The sequence below is a fragment of the Fukomys damarensis genome, unplaced genomic scaffold (assembly GCF_012274545.1).
Source record: "Fukomys damarensis isolate Sample0158 unplaced genomic scaffold, DMR_v1.0_HiC HiC_scaffold_14, whole genome shotgun sequence".
Lineage (NCBI taxonomy): Eukaryota > Metazoa > Chordata > Mammalia > Rodentia > Bathyergidae > Fukomys > Fukomys damarensis.
In genome coordinates, this window is record NW_022900926.1 from 55,378,178 (window position 1) to 55,401,131 (window position 22,954).

At 34.3% G+C, this 22,954-nt stretch overlaps 1 protein-coding gene across 5 annotated transcripts in view; it reads right to left on the reverse strand.

The window, feature by feature from the left end:
- Nucleotides 1-5,649: 5,649 nt before the first annotated feature.
- Nucleotides 5,650-22,954, reverse strand: part of Map3k7 (mitogen-activated protein kinase kinase kinase 7) — a 62,567-nt gene continuing 45,262 nt past the window's right edge. For 3 of the 5 annotated variants that reach the window (XM_010633225.3, XM_010633227.3, XM_010633228.3), the window contains 4 exons: nt 16,151-16,256; nt 12,488-12,549; nt 11,994-12,109; nt 8,894-9,946 (listed from right to left, as the gene is read on the reverse strand). In XM_010633225.3, coding sequence (XP_010631527.1) covers nt 9,766-9,946; nt 11,994-12,109; nt 12,488-12,549; nt 16,151-16,256 — 465 coding nt within the window. In that variant the 3' untranslated portion in view covers nt 8,894-9,765. Of the gene's footprint in view, nt 8,248-8,893; nt 9,947-11,993; nt 12,110-12,487; nt 12,550-16,150; nt 16,257-22,954 lie in introns of those variants that run through there. The other 2 variants (XR_782023.3, XR_782022.3) reach the window with 2 other exon arrangements.

A 22,954-nucleotide genomic window follows, 5' to 3' on the forward strand; every position in this document is an offset into this window, starting at 1 on the left:
GAATTACCAAAGTTGAACGAAGAAGATAAAAACATTTTAAACACCCCAATCACAATCAGTGAAATTGAAAATGTAATTAAAAACTTACCAACAAAGAAAAGCCCAGGCCCTGATGGATTCACTGCTGAATTTTACAAGACATTTAGAGAAGAACTACTACCATTACTCTTCAAACTTTTCAATGAAATTGAAAGAGAAGCTATACTTCCAAATTCATTCCTGGAAGCAAGTATCACTCTGATTCCCAAACCAGAGAAAGATACAACCAAAAAGGAGAACTACAGACCAATCTCCTTAATGAATATAGATGCAAAAATCCTTAATAAGATACTAGCAAACAGAATACAGACGATTATTAAGAAGATCATCCATCATGACCAAGATAGCAATTCTTGCCGGGCATGGTGGCGCACACCTGTAATCCCAGCACTTGGGAGGCTGAGGCAGGAGGATCGCTGTGAGCTCGACAGCAGCCTGGGCTACATAGTGAGTTCCAGTTCAGTCTCAACTATGTAGTGAGACCCTGTCTCAAAAAACAAAAAACAAAAACAAACAAACAAAAAAGACAGCAATTCTCACATCCCTCCTCAAATATTAGAACTCTGCCAAACTATTAACAGACTATGGTAATCACAGGTCAATTGAAAAGAATATTTCTGATTATCTAAAAACAATTATTCTCAAAGGACTGCAAAAATGGTCAGTTATATATGGCCACTAAAAGATTTTATCAACTCTTTTTACCACCACTGACCCTACCTGGGATAGCCACAGATAAGAATATCTCTTCCCCACTGATTTCTGTATTCCTATTCATGTCATATCACACCTTTTTGATTGTGCTTTTTACATTTATTCACAAACAGTATTATATTTGTTCTTCAAAGTCTTATTTTTGTGCAGTATTACCATATCTGTCCAGATCAACACACATAGCTCTAACTCATTCCTTTAAATAACTTCACAATTAGCTAAAATTAATCTTTTCCCTATTGATTGACAATTTTGTGGTTTAGGGTGGAGAAGCCAGAAACTTTCGTGATTGGGAAGTTTTCAAGATCTTGATTGTTTCACAGGTGTTTACATTTTATCAAGTCATGTACTTTGTATTTAATACATAGTTTATATATACATTATACAACTTTAAAATAATTTTGTCCAAATCAAAACTACTCCCAGCTCCATTAGAATTACTGAAGCTACTTTAAACAAATAAAAATGTATATAACATACTCATACATAAAAACTTTGACACTTTTTTATTTAGGCAAATGTTAAATTCTAGTCTTGTTTTATATTCTTAAGATTTTAATTTTCTTCCTACTTCTTGTTAAATGTTCTTTCTTGGTATTTTACAATTTCATTATTATCAGTTAATATTTTAAAAAATTATTTCTACTGCTAATTATTAGTTATTTTTGATATATATCAGATACAGCCACTTGTCACACACTTATTAATTCTAATATTGAGTATCATGTACTTTCTTTGTTATTTTACATTCTACAAACCCAGGAAACCTTAATTTCCAGCATTTACATCAATCATTGTAATTTTGGCAGTCTTTTTCCATTTAATTGAAACTTAATGTTGGGTGATGATAGAAAGTACATCTTCCCTTGGTTTCAGATCTTTCAGATTTAATTAGATGATATTAGTAATTTTCACTGTTTAATAAGTTGCTGTTTTGAAGAGTGTGGTTTCTATGTTTGCTTTTTTTTTGTACCAGGGATTGAACTTGGGTCCTTGTGTTTTCTTCGTTTCTTTTTTTTTTTTTTTTTTTTAACTGGGGATTGAACTCCGGTCTTCACACTTGCAAGGCAGGCCACCAAACCGCTGAGCTAAATCCCCAGCCCTGGTTCCTTGTGTTTTCGAGACAGGCACTCAAACCACTGAGCTAAATCCCTGACCGAGTGTGGTCTTTATCAAGTTTGGGAAATTCCATTTTTATTCTACTTCATTTGTGAATATTCACAAATGTCTCCTGGGCATTTTGATATAACTTTATACTTCTACTTTAAATTGTTTACATAATGAATTACAGATGAGGTTTCTAAAAATATAAATTACCATTATAAACTCTATTTTCTGGTATGTCAATTTTTTAATATTTTGAGGGATCAAGATCAACAGACTTACACATCAATTGTAAAACTATCATCTTCTTTTAATAATTACATAGTATTACATAGTATAGTTTTTCTACAATTGATTGAATGCTAATTAATGACAATTCAGGTTGCCTTTTTTTCTTTTATTAAATATCACAAGTGAGGTACGGTGAGGCTGGGGCAGGAGGATCTCATTCCTACTTGAATTCAATCCAATGAAACTCTGTCTCAAAAACAAAAACATCCCCAAAACAACCAATCCCCCAAAACCAAACAAAAAACTCACCCCTAAATACTGTGATAAACATGATCATTCTTTTTTCTTTTTTTTGTGGTAGTTTTTTTTTTTTTTTTTGGCTGTTGTTGTTTGTTTTTTATGTACTGGGAATTGAACTCAGGACCTTGCATTGCAAGACAGGTGGCAGCACCACTGAGCTAAATCCCTGGCCCTTTTGTGGTACTGTGGATCAGACTCAGGGCATCCCACATGCTAGGCAAGCAGCTTATCATTGAGCTACAATCCCGGCCCTCACTTGCGTTTTTTGAAATAACAAACAAATGAACAAAACCCAAGCAAAAAAAAAAAAAAAAAAAAAAAAAAAAAATCCTGTAATTGTAGAATAGCATATGTCTAAAACAACTCCTAATTTTACTTTTACTTTTTACATTTCTCCACAGGGATGGAAGAAAAGATAGTTCAAGTTTCCCTCCTTATACAGAGCCTACAAAGAATGCATACACACTTCGGGAAAAGAAAAATAGTATGATATTCTTTCAACAAATGGTATTCTTGTGTGACATACCCTAAAGGATATCATATATAGCAGAAAACTCACTATGCTGCTGGCCCTAGAGAAGAAATTGAAAATGCATGTGCAGCAATCTCAATGACCAAGTTACCCAAGCAGCAGTTCACTGTACTAATAAATGTCTGGAAGTTATGGCCACCACTCTGAGCATATCTTGTAATTGCAGAGGCCAAAGGTAACTTGTATCACTCTCATGATGTCTCAATAAATTTTGTATTAAAATATTCATGTTTTTCATTTCCCAAAACCCATATACATTTTGGGCACTCTGTAGAAAGGTACATCCCCTCCACACCCACCCCAGACCTCCATTTATCTAAAAGCATTTTGATTTGCTTTTCCAGTTTTTCAAAATTACCTTTGCATCTTTCCTTAGTCTTACCATCATGCTCCTATCTTTTGTGATTTCAGGAATGTGGAAGATTTCATTTTTCTCTGACATCCACTTACTTTTCACATTACTAGATGGGTTAGGATCTAAAAATTTTACAATCACAGGGCCCTTTTTTCCCACTTTGTAGTATTGACAGTTCCCATATTTGTGCAACAGAATTACTTGGGGAACTGGAAAAAAGTTACATGTATTTGGATACTACCCTCTCAATCTGAAGCAAAATTTCCTCAAGAATGTGTGCTTTCTTCCTTACTTTAAAAGTCATCAAAACAAATCTCAGCAAGAAGAGTAAGAAAATGATTAATTCCCATGGGTCTGACAGAAATGAAGTAGCTTTGGAAGCCCCTCATGTACCCTGCAGGGATCCAGGTTAGGTCCAGGAGTGGGAAGAAGTTCTTACCCTTGTGGGATGCATGCCTGTATCCGTCAGTGCTTACTAAAGAAAGATTTAATGGAAGATATGCAAATATATATAAGAAATGACAAGATCGGCTTACAACGGCTGCCCACAGAGCCAGAGGTCTGTCTGTGCATTGGAGATTGGAAGGATTGTCAGCCTGAAGCTCACTGTCGTGTCCCTCACCAGTCCTTATCAGGAGGCTGAAGGGTCTTTGAAGAAAGGCTGCAGGGTGTGCACTGGAGGCTAAAGAGCCTGTGCTGGAAGCCAAGAGGCAATATCCAAGGTGAGACTGAAGACTGGAGGGAGCCTTCCTTGTTTCCCTTTTATTGCATTCAGGTGACAAATGTATTGGTTGGTGTCATCATCTGTCTTCAGTAAATCCCCTCAGCCACACCCAGAACTATGCTAATCCAGTTTAGCTGAGTGTTGCTTACTCAAGTTGACACCACCAGTTCCAATATTCTACTTTTTGTGCCGTGACAAAGGGCCCTGGGTTCATGGACCACTCAGTGGCCCTGTGGAATATCCCTTCCCAGTGGAACATAGTCAGAGTATTAAACTATTCTCCTCTCCTGGTTTTTATCATCACTGCAGTCACTAATTAAAAGGAAAATAATTTTTAAAAGGAAAAAACCACTGCTATGTCAGTATCAGAATACATCAACTGCTTTTTTCTTTCAAGTCTTTGTAGGCATTGTTCTATTAAATGCCACTACTTCAATTCTATTAAGGACCAGATAGATTCTTGTGAATGGAGTCAGAAACCCAGCTCTTTCACTTTACCAAACAAGAAAATGTATTCCAAGTTCTAAACCAATGAAGAAAAGTTTATTTTCTAAGGGGCACAGAGTGATACTGTTTATATTATTTCAAATTTGTTTTCCAACTAAAGTATTCCAACTTAAAACACATTTTGAAATTTCCTTTTATATTTTCAAGCTGTGTCAATATATCTACTAAAATCTTTAGTATGTATACACCACATTGGTCAGATTCTTATGTCAATGAGAATGCAAGTTACTCGTACGCTCTGGTGAGAAGTTAGCCAAACTCTTTTGCAGAGTGGGACAGAGGAAGTGAAAGAGGCTGTGGCCTATTTTCTTTCCCCGGGGGAGTGTGCTGGAGGCTATTCACTGTCCTCTATATGCTTTTGATTCTTCACTCATAACTGAACTCCAAACTCAGTTAAGCATGGAGCTGCCCACTATAAATAAGTTTTCCAGTCTTCCCTATAGCTAGTGGTGGCCGTGTGACAAAAGTTCTGGTCAAAGGATCTGAGTATAAGTGATGTACACTTTCAGTGCTCCTCCCCTTTCCTTTGGCCATGATGCTATATTACTTTAGATTTTGGTATGAGCGAAAAAAAAAGCAGCTGGAACTATATGCCCACCACCACACAGATCATCTGCTATCTTGTTTAAGCCATTACTTTAGGCAGTAGCCAATCTATTTCTAATAATTGTAGAGAGAAGGTGTCTGGAACCCTGACATTAAGGGTCTTTCTGATATGCATGAAAAAAGAAAGTGAAAGGGGAAGAAATGTTCATCTTAGAGCAAGGAAATTTGTACCACTTCTTCGACCTTCCTACATGTAAAATGTGGAACCATGAATGGATAGGCAGAATTATGTAGTCAAATCGAGTTTGACTAAGAATTCACTGAAGAGTATCATGTTCAAAAGTAGATCTGTTTTGGAAACACATAAATTTGTTCATTTTAGGGGCTGGGGATTTAGCTCAGTGGTTCTGCTGCCTGCCTTGCAAGCACAAGGACCAGAGTTCGATGCCCGGTAACACACACAAAAAAATTTTACTCATTTGTTCATATGTAACTTAGATAATAGATATATTTCAAATCTTCAAGTAACAACTGTTAAAAGATTCTCATAGTAATGCAAAATGAGCAAGGGTGACACAAACTTTTTGCAATACATCTTATTTTATATGGGTATTTAGTAGGAAACTGATTAGAAGCCAAGTGTTCTAGAGTGTGTGATGAGAGAGTATCACCCACTTATTCTTCAATCACAAAAGAAGGTCTCAAGTATATTTTCAGGCTTCTTTAGTACAATTTGATTTTGTGAAAGAATCAATCCATGAGTCATTCCTGTAATAACTACGAAGACATCCACTCGTTCTGCTGGGTGGGGCTGCATGGCGCCTGGCGGTGGCTGGTCACTGATGGAAAGAAGTGCCAAGGTGGCGAGCACTGCACGATTTGCTACAGCAAACCTAGGTATCGTTTTGTGTACCACGGCACAGTGCACAGAGTACCAGTGACGGACCTAGGTGAGACACCACGTGAAATACTGTGAAGAAGATTGCTAGCAGCGTCACTGAAAGCATTTCTCAAATTTCCCAGGATGGTAAGTCAATTGGAAGCAGCTGCAATTTAACAGTGCAATAGAAAACTTTGAAAGGAGTCAAGCCAATAAAGAATCAGTGCGATAAACCTTCAGGGACCTATCGATACGCTACTTGCCATGTCCATTTCCATTCCTAACGCCTAACATATAGAGATCAAACACTCCAACAAAAACGCAAGGGAGTTATACATATGATTAAATCATATATGAGATTAAATCATATGAGATTCTGCTAAAAGAGATTATGTCGATGGCAAAGCAGACCCAGGTACCATCAAAATTCTAGAGTTTATTTCTCCACCTCATCCGACTACTGTGTAATGGATGTAGGCATGTAATTTGGCATTAGCAGCAGTAGCTCAGCTTGTAAAAGGTTATCAATATATACTTAAAAAATGAGCAAATGGGGTGAATTTACAAAAATGAAGGTTGGGTTTATAAAAATGGGTGCACACCTTCCGGTTGAGAAGTTAGTTGATAAAAGAAATCTAACTTAGGAAACTATAATAAACCAGATTTCTTGTGGGAAGAATCATCTGTATGTTGGGTTATGCGTCATATATATTAAGACTGATGAAACAGCGAAGAGCATTCATTTAACCTGAAATTTTCAAATGGTAAAGGTATGCTGTAAACTGGCTGCTCCACCTTCTCAAAAATCATGGTTATAATACATGGTGTGATTATTATAAGAATACTGACATTTCAGGTTTTATTAAGTTCTGTGTTAGATAAACACACTGCTACCGCGAACACATCATAGCTCACTTGCCAATATAAGCCATTTAACCATTTTTATGTACCCGTTTAGAACAACAATCTGAGTTTTATTTTAAAAAAATCTAAAAAGCTTCCTTTACACAGTATATACAAGAATTTTTCCATTACATTATTTTACATAAAATGTTCTAAATGACATCAGAACCTACTACCACTTGAAGAGAAGAGTTGAATGCTGAAAATCACAGTTACAGAAATGAAACAAATTTCATAGGGAAGACCTGTGAGCTCTGGCTATTGACAGGAGATGAAATTACCAACATGAAACAAACCTGAAGAAAAAAAAGACATTCAATGTCTTTAAGCCACAAAAAGACCCCCGAAACAAAAACAACCCCTCCCAAAACAAACCAAAAACCTTTTTCATTTTGCTGTGTTGTTATAAGGTGAATATTAACTGATTTAATTCTAATTCCCAAAAGCCATTTTTACTGTTACAGAATACTTTCCTCTAGAGGACAGAAAAGCTTTGCTTTCTTTCCATGGAGGCAAGAATAAAACATAATTAATATTTGTTAAGGGATTGTTTGTGAATTTCTTAGACTAGGACGTTTTAGTAACTTGTTTGTCTGTTTGTTATTTCTACCTTCCCAGAAAAAAAGTTAGATTAAATTGAAAATCCAGAATTATTAAAGGGTTAGCTCCCTGTTAATATCTGTTTGAAGCTTTAATGAATGAAGACATTGATGAAAACTATTAAGGTTTTAATTATCCATGGTATCTGTTTAGGTATCCATCTTTAGCGGATAATCAGAACTTTAAAAAAAAAATGGGGTGAGACTGGCAATGCAACTACTAAAAAGAGAGTAAGATAGAAATTGGCTTACTATTCAGGCAGAACAGAAAATCTCAAGGAATTTACTGTGAATAAACAAGCAAATGTTCAATCTTCTGCACTTGGTACTATGACTAAATCTATGATTTCCTTCCATTTACTTATTTGGCTGTTTTTAGGAAGTACCTGCATATAATAAAAATGAAAATAATAATATATTTTCCTTTAAGTATGCTAAAAGCACATGAATGTCCACAAATAAAATGTGAAATCTCTAATGCTAAACCTTAATGGAACAATAAACCCTTACCATTCATCCCTGAACATCAAATGCTGTGTGCCCAATAATAATCTCAGCTAGGTAATAATATTTTTTGGAAATCAAAACTCTCCTCTGATTTAAATAAAGTGATAGAAGATAATTCCGGTAAGCTTTTGAAGAAGCTGAAAATGACACGGTTTATTACAAACTGTCCTTTACCTTTATTGCTTGTATACACAAGGGAGTTCATTATAAAACTCAATGGGAGGAAAAATATAATGGAAGAAAAAGTTACCTGCTTTAGCATTTTTAAGAATAGTTTTTGGTAACTTCTTAGATCAACTTCCTTATCTGAAACAGAGCAAAAACTACAATACAATCATGACAGCATTCCAATAATCAGAGCAATTATATTTTCATTTTTTATTTTCTCTTCATAAAACATTAATGCTATAAAAACAAGACTGATGACATCCTTATTTAAAATACACCCCTTTACTGGTATCAAAATATGACTTATTTTAATACCAACTGAAAAAATAGACCTGTGTAGTTTATTATTTCAATGACATTATTAAGTTATTTTGAAGGTTGGTAGCAAAGTATCATTAACAATATAAATATTCTCTTTATAAGTGTTGAATTCTCTTAAAAGTGTTGAAAGGCAGCAGGCATTACAGAAGGGACTCGCAAGGAAATCAGTTATTCCAATATCAAGGGCAAATTGAATATTTATTTTTATTCCTTTAACTTCTTTACTAATTTCTCCTGATTTTCCTGGTTTATTCCTCATTTGCTAGCATAAAAAGAAATCTAAGACCAAGCCTTTTAGCTGGAGTACTTCCACTTTCCATTATTTTTCTTTGTTGTTTTAAATATATAGTCAATCCAATAATCACTTCAGGGAGGAATGATCATTTAAGTTAGATCATGTTCTTCAGCCTTTTAAGAGACACTAATATTAGAGTCATAAAAGGCTTACAGTTCTAACACACATATAAAAAAAAAAAAAAAAAAAAAAAAAAAGAGCTCGAAATTGTGTATGGTAGTATACGCCTATAACCCCAACAGTCTGGGAGGTTGAGAAAGGACAATTACAATTTGGGCCCAGCCTAGGAAACTTATTCAGATCTTGTCTCAAAAAAAAGCTTGAGATGTAGCTCTACTGGGTTCCATCTCCCAGTACAACCACAAAAAAAAAAAAAAGAGAGAGCACTCCATTTGTTCAATGATTTTTACTCTACTGAAAAGTGGTAAAATTGCTCATTAGATACAACAGCCACCACTTACCTTTAAATATTTTACAGACGGAACTAAGTTCAGTACTGATCCAAGGATGTGCTGGCATCAAGCCCTCACTTTGAACTAACACTAAAGATTCTGTGTGCCTGTAATATACCACCAATTATTCTAGATTTATAAAACCCTGTCTTTAACTTGGTATATACCATCTTTTGGAAAAAATATTAGTTTTTTTGAGATGAGATATAAGAACAAAATCATTTTGAGGTTCCACCTCTAGAATGGGAAAAAGATGACGTTTGCACATAGCAGCTAGTTTGATACCCCGTGTTCTGTTAGGCTAGCCTTCACACAATGAGCATGCATTTACAGCCATAGTCCACTGCACGTTTTGAAGTTGAGGAGTGCTGCTCATCCAAACCACCGATCCCATCATATGCAACGAGACAGTGGAACTGCAGATCCACCATGAGAAAATAAATGACGGAACAAAGGCAGCAAAAACAGGCAGCTGGCATTCAAAACACGCCAAAAAAGCTAACACTCATGAGTTGTCATAAAGGTTTTTTCTTTTCTTAAAAAAAAAGTCTTTCTTCATGTTTTCTAAAATGTGACGGTCCCAGAGATTCATGAAGTGCCTTGCCGTTTTTGCTGTTGACTTCTGATGACATCTAGCTGTTTTTTGCATTGCTGGTAGTAAGTAGAAAGGCTTTTGTTTTCATCTAAAAGCTTTTTATGTTCCTGTACCAGACGAGATGTATTTTGCTGGTCCTTTTCATCCTGGTCCAATTCTGCAACTAGTTCTTGCCTAAAAACAAACACCACATAACAAATATTATACATGATGGAAAATTTATACTTTAGTAGCTCATGATGAAAGCTCACTTAATAAGAACTTTTATTCTGAGTCTGTCTTTCTGCATTGTAAGTACACTACTCAAACAGAATTGAGGCAGAATGGAAACTTTTTATCCACTCTTCTGGTTTAACCATACAAATATCATAATTCTTTGAATAAGTAGTTGTACTGAGACAAATGGTGAAGTACATAGTTTCAGGATCATTGATTTGATATTTTTGTGTATGGAGGAAGAAAAGAGGCTATGTTTAAGGTAAAAAAATAAGGTTTTACAATTCACATTGTACTTTTATATTCATCTGTATTCTGAAGTCACAGTTCTATTTAACTATAGTGCCGACTGGTAGTTAATAGAACATTTGCAAGCTAATGAAGAGATGTTCTCCAACTGAAAGCCCTTTCCTATTTTAACAGTAAGAATGATACAAAGTTCTACATTTAAACCACGTAGATTTGCAAATATTTTCAAGAAAGATCAGTGACTTTAATAGTTCCATAAAGTCTTTAAATCTCTTTTTTTTTTGAGACAGGGTCTCACTATGAAGTCGAGACTGACCTGGAACTCACTATGCAGCCCAGGCTGGCCTTGAACTCACAGCGATCCTCCTGTTTCAGCCTCCCCAGTGCTGGGATTACAAGCATGCGCCAGCACGCCCGGCCTTTTAAATCTCTTTTATTTGGGGAATAAGCATTAGTTTACTAAGAGGATATTTGGCATAAACAAATAATAAAATGTTCTCAAATAACTGCCTAATAGCTCATTAACGTACTTAAACTGATCAAAACTGTCACAATTTTCACATTCCCCTACATCCTTTTACTTCTTCTAGCACAGAACTCTCTTTTCAAATGATTAAGAATGATAGATTAAACATGTGAAGTAACAAACACAGGGTTTTTTCCCCCAATACAAAATGCTAGCAGTTCCACAATTATTTCTACAATTTCCAGACTATAATATTTAATGTCCTACACATTATTGAATCAACACATTTTCTGATAAAACTATTTTTCTTTCTTTTATTTTGAAGCACAAACAAAACTTTTCATAGGTTACTTAGAAAAAAACTTCATTAATTTAGATTAAAATTAGTAGAGGGAATTCTATCACCTCACATACATAGTTGCCATGATTATTTTTCCTACAAAATTTGATTTTAGTTAACATTCATAAACTGGCTTTATAAGTGTAAGATTTCATGAGGGTCAAGCTTAGGAAACTTGAAATTTTTATTTTTCTTCACAAGAATTGTGCATATAGCACTGTGGAAACTGGACTAGATTTCTTAAAAATGGGAGGAAGGTAGTTTCTGTAACTCTCAGAAAAACACACAGTAGTATAAAATTCTCTAGAAAAGCTCTTAGGTATGAATTACAACAAGTAATACTACTCTCTTAAACATCCAACAGAAAAGAATATATCTACAAAAATGCTCTAAGTACAGCTGAATGTTAGTAAACCAGTGATCAAGGAAACTATAAATTTTTTATAACAATGAATCTAACTTCTAACTGTAAAACTCTGGGAACATAAAACACTTGGGTATATAGTTTATTTTCCTTAATACTAACATAATATGACATAGTCAAAAGGGTTGAGCTTTGTATAAAAACAGGGTCAAGGAGTGCTTAAAACTTACCATAAATCTCTACTTGGAAATGTTTAATGACTAATTCGTCTTCTTTTTTTAATCTTATTGAGTTTATCGGTACTTTTTTAAGTATACAGTACAGTTACATTCATCATTGGGATCTTGTACCTTTACACGTCAGATCTTGATTCTCATTTCTTCCCCATACCCCTGCCTTCCCTTCACCCCCTCCACCCTCCCCTATTTACACTTTGTTTCCATTTTTTCCTTTTCTCATATTTTTTCTTGTCCCTTATTTAACGACTAATTCCAAGATGAAAGTTTTTCATGTCTTCAAATAATGTTGTTGTCTTATATATTTTGAACTCAAAATACTTTTTTTAAAAAAATTATAAAAGACTTACTTTCGCTGTAATAACAATGCAATTTCTGTTTGAACTTTCATATATTCTTGTGCCATTTTACAATGCTGTTCAAACACCGCCATGGACTCTTTGGAGTTTGGGCATGGTGCTAGAGGCTGAAAATAAATCAGGAAGGTTAAAACACAATTAAGTCAAATCTCAGTAGGGCCAGGGATTTGGCTCAGTGGTTCTGCTGCCTGCCTCGAAAGCGCAAGGGCTCAAGTTCGATACCAGAACAAAAAAAAAAAATCTCAGTAACTAGCTAAGATGAGAGTTAAGACAGAGACTGTGATATATTTTTATAGCACTAAAGCAATGATATTTTAAAAATAAAGCGTTAAGCCATGCCCTAGAAAAATCTTAGCATCCTTTTGTCAAAGTTAGCTCAGAACTTACATTGATACCTGTGGTTTTAACATTTTCATGCTTCAGAGAGCAAGGCCTGTGGTACTCACAGCCCCTGAGATATTCAGTGGAAAAATGCGCTCTTTTACCTGTAGTTGGTGATCCAGTGTAAGATACGCCATAGGGATAGAGTTATCTGATCCATTGGTATCTGGAATTCAAACACATATTTCATTTATTTTCTGTTATAAATAATTATAAACAACAGCCAAGAATGCATGCATAAAATTTAGTGTCCCTTTTCTGAAGTAAATACCATTAAATAAAAAGTTATTGCTATTAGTAATGAAAAAGGACCATCTTTCATTCTCAAGGTAAAAGGAGGCACCTGATTATAGATAGTAAAGTACAATCATATTCTACAATGTCAACTATAAACTAAACAGAACACAATGTGAAAGAGAGATATTGACAAAAGCATATTACACATACAAAAATATGGACATAAAAATGAGGTTTAGAACTGTGGCTTCATGTCATGCCATAATGAGTTAAATTGGCTAATTTAAACAACCCCAATAAATTTTATCCAATAATTTGACCAGAAAGCTTTTATGTTTCAAAAGGGGAAAAACTGCCACAACTGAAAGAGTGTTAGAAAGGCAAGGTGAGGATGACAGTAGAGGGTACACACTCAATCCAGCACAATAAGCTGGAGGTTTGATGGCTGAGTAACCTCTTAGCTTATTGATGATGGATACTCTCTTATTTTTTAAATTTGCTGTGCTAGGGATTAAACCCGGGGACTTGACAGTACTGAGCCACACTTTCAGCAGCCCCCCACTTTCTTTTGTTTGTTTTTTGGTACTGGGGATCAAACTTAGGACCATTTGCTTATGAGGCAGGTGGCGGCACCACTGAGCCTGGTCCTTAGCCTCCCACTTTTGACGTTAAGAATGTGCTTGCAAGTAACCACTAAAGCTAACAAGCTAAATCAGGGCTAAGGAGATAATGCATTAGAGGAACACCATGCAATGCTGGTATGTTTCAAGCACTCAACACTTGGTGGTAGTGACTATGATTATTACCAATGGTACTAAGTGGAAAATTAGGAGAGGGGCAATTTTAAATAGTCAGGTTTATATTTCAAACTGAAAAGGCAATTTATTAAATAGTGGAATTCCATAGAGAAAGAAAGAGTATGGCCTAGCAGAACCTCAAGATACCCTAAAAACATACTAACATAAGTGCTATTTAAAGTACTAGACAAGAACTATACTTTGTTATTTCTCCGACCAGACTTCTCACTCACTCACAGTAAAAATTTCAAACTACATAACCACAAACGCACTGTTTTCTATAAAATCAAAACAGTACAAATGACATCCCCTCACTTAATAGGAAAAATTAAGTATCAAAATGTCCTCAACTTAACATTTCTACTTCTCTTATTCTTCCTAATTTATTGATACCTTAATACCATCCCATCAGTAACTTAGATGTACCTGAAATGTATTTTAATACATCAATGTTTCACAGTATACTGGGGGGTGGAAAAAAGCCCAAGCATCGTGTTATTCAAATCAAGTCCTTCCATGGTGGAAAATTTAAATTTATTGCATTTCACTCTTTTCCTAAAGCCAAGAAGTAAGATTTTACTTTCTCATTTATAGCAAAATTGAAATTGAACTGGTCACAAGATAGCAAGGTTACTTCACAAGACTTTATTTTTTAATGTTCCAATTGCTAATCAAATCTAAACTCCTCCCAAATGTTAAGACTCACACTGGCTTGGTTAAATTAGCCAAATCTCCTCTGGTCCCCTAAACATACACTTGTTATCTCATATTCTTTTTTTTTTTTTTTTTTTTTTTGGTACCAGGGATCAAACTCGGGTCCTTGCGCTTGCAAGGCAAGGCAGGCCACCGAACCGCTGAGCTAAATCCCCAGCCTCACATCTCATATTTTTTAAGTATGCACTTCCTTCATGAGAATGCTGCCTTCTATTTTCTGCTTTATCATTAAAGAATCTGAAAGAGTAGATTATGACACGTGTTATTTGATTTTTTTCCCGTTAAAACCCTCAGTTAATACTGTAAGTTAGAAGGTAATTAGATACTGTGATGAGTTCATGTAAATGTTTACAGTGATTTTAATCATGGTTACAAGGACTGGGCCATACTTTCTATGTCTGTTTTTTCACAGTACTAAGAACAGAAAGAAACTCTTTAGTGTGGCTCTCTCCACTGGGTGTGTATATTTCTCTCACTTGATCCCTTGCCTATGTGCGCCTTTCTGTATACCTACTATATTATAAGTAGAAACAGAAGAACACTCACTATCTGCTATGATTAGGAAATTGTTATACTCTTTACTTTTCTCTCAAAATATACAGAAACTCATAGAAATTAAAACAAGTTTTAATTAATTAGGTTGTTTTAAGTAATGTTTAAACTCTTAATTTTTACCTGGGTGAGAAGGGTTTACCTATCTGTTCCCTACAATTTATTCTATTAGGGATACAATTTCTGTGCAGGGATACATCTGCAATCTGTTTCAAAGAAAGAAATTTGGTTATTACAACTTGTAAGATTTTATAACTTGTAAGATTTTCCAGCTATTGATATTTTGTGGTATTTCTAGCTACCAGAAAAGAAAAATTAAATGGGTAGAGACACACATTTGTTTCCACTTGGAAACAGTGGTTACAGGAGACAGTTATAAGAATTTTGATGTTACTCCCATGAATTGACCATCTGCCACACAAATCTAGGTTAGTCCATGTTGAAGTTAGGAAGTTTTGCCAAGTTGAATCCCGAACTCAGACAAATGTTGTGATGAGAGGGAAGGTACTCCTTTGGTTCAGTAAGCAAAAGCTGGCATCACCTGAATGTTAATGACAAAATCCAGCAAGAGCACCTTACTATCTACGTTTCTCTGCCTATGACGAATTCTACACATGTTGAGTAGTGGTGAGCTGTGCGAGGGATGAAACTTAGAAGTTTTTGCCATCACTAAATTTAAACTTACTAAAACTAGAGAGTACACCCTGGGCTAAACATAGTTCTAAATTACATGACACAGATGAAAATCACCCTGTTAATTTTTTAAAATTAAATTACAAACTTGACGAAACCATGCCAAATATCTATAAATAAATGAGTCATATTTTAGTTGGTAAAATCAGAAAGGTGACTTTTAAATTTCAAGCTACTTGCCACTATTACTATTAAAAACACAGTTGATCTTATATAAAATCTCAAATGGTTTAATTTTCCAAGGTCTAAGACACCACCTTTCCCTCTCTCACTTAATAAAATATAAATAAAATTATCATTTATTAAGGTATTCTCTTAATGACATAGAAAAAAAGTAAACTGTACTGCAGCACATCATTTACTGAATGCCGATAATAGAATATTCCATCATTACCTCCAGACAATCAGATTTTAACAAGTTATTCATGTTATCACTAATTGATTTTACTAATTTGAAAATTTAAGCTACTATATAATGCTTGCCTTTGCAAAGATTAAGGACAGGGCTAAATGAACATAAACATGATGAATTCAATATCTTTTTAATGATGGCTATCTTTTTTATTTTTGGACCAGGCATCAAACTCAGGACCATGTGCTTGAAAAGTAGGTGGCAGAACCACTGAGCTAAATCTCCAGCCTGAATTTTTTTGTTTGTTCTTATTTTGGTACTGGGGATTGAACTTGGGACTTTGCGCTTGTGAAGCAGGTGGTGGAACCACTGAGCTAAATCCCTGACCCCATTTTCTTATTATAAAGAACTAGACCAGTCACCTGTGGAATCATCAGGAGTCCATGGATGACTTCGAGTTGGCTTTTCTGAGGTTGGTCCTGAGGTAGTGATCATTCTGACACTAGGACTGGATGACCTACTGCTCACCTAAAGGAAAGAGTGATAGGAAAAAAATATGATTCTCGATTAAACACGCTTGAAAAAATAAAGCCTCTAAAATATTCTATACACACATACATAAAATTTTGCACGCATTAATGCAGGCTACTCTTTCAAAACTGATGAGCTTGCAAGAAAGTAAAGATGAGACTAAAAGATCAAGAGAGAAGAAAGGTTTAATTCTAGCCCTGGGGATTTCAAGGGAAAATCAATGACCTACAGATTTTGATTTGTTTGCTGGATGCACTGAAAGGAACACAACAAAGTCTTGGGCCTTTATAGTATGGAACTACAATGGAAGAAACTTCTATTTAAGGCTGTAAGTCAGAGAAGGCTTTGTTGTCAGGCAAAGAGTGAATTAGGAAAAGAAAAGCAGTAAATCTGTCTTTGTCATAGTTCCAGATGGAAGGGAGAAAGTGTATCTGCTGCGCATCTATAAAAAATTTAGTAGCAAAATAAAAGACAGATTGTAGGAAACAGGGAGCTAGACTTTGTGGATATGGGAAAGGAATCTGGGAAGGGGGGAGATGGGATGGAGGTAAGGAAAAAAGGAAATAAAAAGATAAAACTATTAAGATGTGATATGAATCAATACTTCATGATGAATGTATTTACTATATGTCACAAACATATTAATAAAAAAAGGAGGAAAAAAAAAGTGTAAGAAAATTTCTGGAATCAATGGAAGGTAAAACAATCCCAATTATGACAAATTTCAAGAAAAAAACTAGAAAAAACTCAAATCCTGAGGTCAATATGGGATATACATAGATTCTAGAAGATAGACAAAAGATAGAAAATGCAGACAGAGGAAAAAGACAGATTACAGGTTGAGCATCCTTAATCCAGAAATTTGAAATGAGAAATGCTCTGAAACTCAACAATTTTGAGTGATGACATAATTCTACAAGTAAAACATTCCACACCTGACCTCATAGGTCAGGTCCTAGTCAAAACACATAAATACACTTAAAGATAATGTAAAAAGTTTTGACTTTATAAAGCTCTCTCTCCTCACCCCTACTTATATATTATATGGTACATATGAAGCACAAATGAATTTCATATTTAGACTTGAATCTTATCCCCAAGATGTCTCATTATATATATGCAAATATTCCAAAAATCTGAAAAAAAATCTGAGCTCTGAAATATAATTGGTCCCATACATTTTGGATGAAGTATATTCATCTTGTATCTACAAAAGAATGTAAGTTAAATTCTCTACAGTTATAACACAAGAGAAGGCAGAAAAGTATAGTAGAATAATGTCTATTAAGTGCAGACAGAGAACTTACTGCCAACCTAGAATTGTTTAGGCAACAAAAATGTAAAGAATGGGGTCAGAATAACACTCTCAGATGAGCAAAACTGGTCTGTTTGAACCACAGGTATTTATAAGCATTATACTATAGCCAGAAAACAAAACAAAACAAAACAAAAAACAAAAAACCAGCTCCTTCATAAAAGGAGCAAGATGCCATTAGGAACACATCAATAAATAAGGCATAAGACTACATTTTGAAATATTAAGTGTCAGAAACAGTGACTAATTTATAAAAGTACCCTGCAAATAAATAAGATAGCAATGAAATTCCTATTCTGAGCAACAGCATAGGCAAGAATAACGCTGATTTGAAAATCTTATTACTACTTAGGATGAGTCAAAATTTTAACAAGGTTGGGAAAAATTTCAAAGTTATTTACTAAAAGTAGTAAAATACAACTGCGAAACAAGAAAAGTTAGAAGATGAATATATTTATTCAATTCAAATGATGGCAAAGGAGGAAAAAGGAATAAGACAAAGAATAAAATAAGGAGAAAACAGTAAAAGTATAAATGGATTAAATGCTTCAGTTAAGATATTAAAAAAAAGACCATCAGATTAAATTAAATGCTATTTCTAAGAGATAGATCTAATTCAGAGAAAGAAAACAAAGTTAAAGAATTAAAAAAAAAAGAGTATCCAGAATAAAATTAAGTATCTATATTAATATTACAGGGAATATATTTTAGGGCAAAAAAATTACAGAAGGTTAAAAGAACATGATTTAATTCACAATATGACAATTTACAATTTCTATGCTCTACTCATACACAGTTCTAATAGGTAAACAAAACACGAAACCAAAATAAAGAAAAACTACAAGGAAAAAGGGACTCATCCATCATCAAAGTGAGATACTTGTTTTTCTGTAAATGATATAAAAAAGCAGGCTAAAAATCAATACACACGTACAGTAAAACTTCAACTCCATATAAGAAACAAATCTAGGACAAGCAACTGGAGAATAGGCATTTTTTTCAATCCTTAGGAATATTTATAAATTCATGGACTAAGCCATAAAGCAAACCTCAAAAAAAAAATTATATCATGTAAATCACAATGTAGCTATCCTTTGCACTGACTTCAAAATTAACTTTAAAAATCCTAGGGGCCGGGGATTTAGCTCAGTGGTTCCGCCACCTGCCTTGCAAACACAAGGACCTGAGTTCAATCCATGATACCCAAAAATAAATAAATAAATTTTTAAAAAATACTATGGCTAGAAAGTATAAAACCCTTTTAACTCACTGGTTAAGGAAAACAAAATGAAAATTAGAAAATATCCAAACTAAAGGATGAAACTAAAGAGACAGAGCAAAATATTTAATTCTAAATATTGAAAACACCAGAGAGCACTGACAATTTGCAAGCAAGGGATCTAAACTACTTATGAAAAGAACCAAGCTATAAGCCTCACCAAAAGAAGAATAGAAATGTGTTTTTTAAAAACTGGTATGATATGATAAAAATTTTTAGCCTAGTAAATTTAAAAAGTGAAAAGAATAAATGCTCAAAAATACATAAATTACCAAAATTTATACACATTAGATAAAACACCAGCCCAGAGGGTTTTACAAGAAAGTTTTATCAAGTATTCAAGAAAACAACATTTCCAGACAAATTATCTGAAAAAGAGAAAAGGGGAAATACTTTCTGACTCATTATGTGAAGGCAATAAAATCTGGTCAACAAACAAGAACAGTATGAGAAGGAAAAAATATTAGCCACCCTCATGAAAAAGACGCAAAGTCAAAAGCCCTAAAAGATGTATGAGCAAATGGAATTTGGCAATATAAAAGCAATGGGAATCATTTAACAAGTTGAATTTATTCAACAAATGCAAACTTAGGAATTCTATTAATGTAATTCAAATTATGGGAAAAAAATTCTCAACAGAAGCATAAAAGGCATTTATCAAAGCTTAACATCCATCACAAACTTAAATTCCATTTAAGAATTTCTTAATCAGATAAAGATATTTATGAAGTCTGAAAACATGGCATATGATATTGCACGGCATTGTGGGTTGGTGGGAGGATAACTGGGAAGTTACAGGTAAGAAACACACAGGACCTCTCACTGGAGTTGATAATGTTCCTTTTCTGTTTTTTTGGTGGTCCTGGGGATTAAACACAGAGCCTTTACCATGAGCTTATCCAAACCCATATTAAAGTTTTTATTTTGACACAAGGGCTCATCAAGTTGCTAAGTGACCCAAGCTAGGCTTGAATTTGTGGTCTTTCTGCCTTAGCCACCCAGAAGGCTGGTATTATAGGCATGTGCTGCTGTGCCCCACCAATGTTCCATTTCTTAAACTGGGTGATGAGTTCCATTTTATTATCAGGTTTCCAACTTACAAATTATTTATATTTCTGTGTATTCCTATTCCATAAGTTAAAGGATTTAAAAAATGTACTTTTCTTCAGTGTTAATGAAAGGAGACTCAAAAATAAATGTTATAGAAAGTAAAACACTAAAAAAAATCATAAAGAAACTTAAGTCCAGTTTCATTATGTTGTTATAATTTTTTACTTTTGGTACCGGGGATTGAACTCAGGAACTTGCACTTGCGAGGCAGGCAGTGGCACCACTGAGCTAAATCCCTGGCACCTCCAGTTTCAATATGTAAACATAAAAACACTCAAATTCAGAACTGCATTATGAAAATGTGAATGAATATAACAGTGGAAAGTATATCTGATCCTGTGCATTCTGCTTTAGGTCATCTCAATAACTTGCTTTATCTGGAAAGGTGCTGGGATGGGTTAAGACTACGTGACTTCTAGAGTTTCACACAGTGCTAAAATTCTATGCTTTTTAAATGTGGAAAACCCACATAGTAGACTGAAATACTAAACAGCAAAAGGGACTGCTACAATTTGTGGAATAAAATCATAAAATAATTTTGAAGAAAAACTCTTGAAATATTACTTTTGGGCCAGGGATTTAGCTCAGTGGTTCTGCCACCTGCCCTGCAAGCACAAGATCCCAAGTTCGATTCCCAGTACCAAAAAAAAAAAAAAAATTACTTTCATCTTTGGTAATAATGCAACCACTTCAGACTTCAAAATGCTTTTCTACACCAAAACAGTTTTTAACTCCTTATAAGGGTGGTCTTTTCAGTGGCCTGTATATCATGATCAACATTCTACTCTCTCCTTCTTGCTAATTCCTCCCAATCTTGTAATGCCCAGCTCAGATTCCCTTCAACATTATATGGCTAATTTGTTATTGCTTTTTCTCTGTGCAGAACCTTTGGCCCCATTTTTGAGGACTAAGTGCCAAGTATTGTACTGTACTGAATGCAAAGAGTTCACACTTATTATTGGATCAATGCTGAAATTTTCAAGCATTCCTAACCCTCCCTCAGCAAGTATACATTAACCATTCAGATTCTCTTTTTTCTTACAATTCCTTACACCATTGTTTCTAGCTTTTCATCCTGATTCTGAATTCTATCAAGAATAATACAGGACAGTGCACAGAGTATGCACAAAACTGAACCATCTGAAATTTCTGATTTTTTAGGTCACAGTCAACTCTCAGCAGTTTCACATGGTTTAGTCTGATACTTTGGATACCTGGGTTTAAATCTCAGTTCTGCCATTTTTTGCTGTGTGAACTTACGTTCAAACTCTTCCTCTTTGAACTTCAGGGTCCTCCTTTATAAAGTAATAGTAATAAGTAAGAGGCTGGGCCTCCAGAGTTTGAGTTTCTGTTTTAATAGTTACAAGTAGTGCAGCTTTATATAAATTATGTAACCTCAAGACTCAACAGTAAAATGACAACAGGATCACCTATACTATTAGGTTGTAAAAATAAAAATAAATAATGTACATTTAGTGTCTTTCTTGACATATTAACAATGCACCTTAGATGCTGGATAATAAGCTGGTTGTAAGAACAAGATGGGACTATGAATAGATGTGCAGCACCTAATAATTGTCTTCCTAGTTTAAAATCACAGTTCTTTATAAATCGTATCTATGACTAAACCCTACCAAGGATTTTTTTCCCTTTGAATTCTGGTTATATTTATATTTAGTTTCTACCTAAACTTAAGGTTGGGCCTGAAATACTTTGTGTAAATCAAACTGGTTGAGAACCAAATCAAATTCAACTATTAAGTTCAATGTTGACCTTATGGGGAAATCTGACTTGGTTCATGACTAATCTAGTTTACAACAGAATCGTGGGAAGAATTAAATTTGTGAACTGAGGTGCCACCGTATCTCTGAGGTTTTTTTTTTTTGGTACCAGAGATTGAACTCGGATCCTTGTGCTTGTGAGGCAGGCGGAGGAACCACTGAGCTAAAAATCCCCGGCCCTATCTGAGTTTTTGATTCATCAAAAGTATTACAATTTTTTTAAGGGCAGAGAACATGTTTACTTTTATATTATGTACAGGACTTATGAAGTTGCAATGGGAGCTGTTGGTATCCACACATAAAGTTGGTGCTGAAGTCTATCACTTTGATATATAAGAGGAATAACCATACACCAAGGAGAACAAGTGATAAATGTATAACTTCCTTGTGAGATACTGTTACCTTTGGTTAAAAAAAAGTACAGATATAATGAAATTATTACTAAGCTTTTAAACTGTTGACTGAAAGCAAGTCTTGATTTAAGGAAGTACACTCATTCTTTTAAGTTCTATTATAAATCATTTACTTCCTCCTTATAAAAATTTTTTTCCTTGTCTTTTTTTTTCAGCATTGAGGACTGAAACTGTGACCTCAGCTACATCCCCCAACTCTCTATTAAGTCAAGATTAATTTTTCTTTAATAAAATGATAGCAGGCTAGGGTTCCACAGTCAGTGAAATTTTACACTAATACTTTAATATTTTTAAAAGGAGAAATAAATGTATTTCTGACTTGAAAAATCAGTATCAGTTATAAGAAATTAAATAAGATATAGTAAAAACTGGGTCTTCAAAATACAAGAATGGATTTAGGTCACTGAATACTTGCAGTATTCAAACAATGCTGCATGTGTTATTTCACTGTACTTTTCAAGAAGCTCTCAGCACTTCATGTGCAAGACTCTTTTGCTTTATTTGTAGATTTCCTGTAATCTTGAAACCAAGAAATAAAGCTAATATTTTTAGTTTCAGAACCAGTTTTTCTTTAAAGCTATAAGAAAAGTCTATGGAGTTAAATTTAAATGGATCAATTACCTAAAATCTAAAACATTTCTCTATTTCAAAGATATATATCTTAATGAATAATATGCTAGCATGTTTGTATGAAAAAAGAAATATTAAAAACAACTCAATATAATTTAAATATCTAGGGGCTGGGGATTTAGCTCAGTGGTTCGGTGGCCTGATGCCAAAAAAAAAAAAAAAAAAAA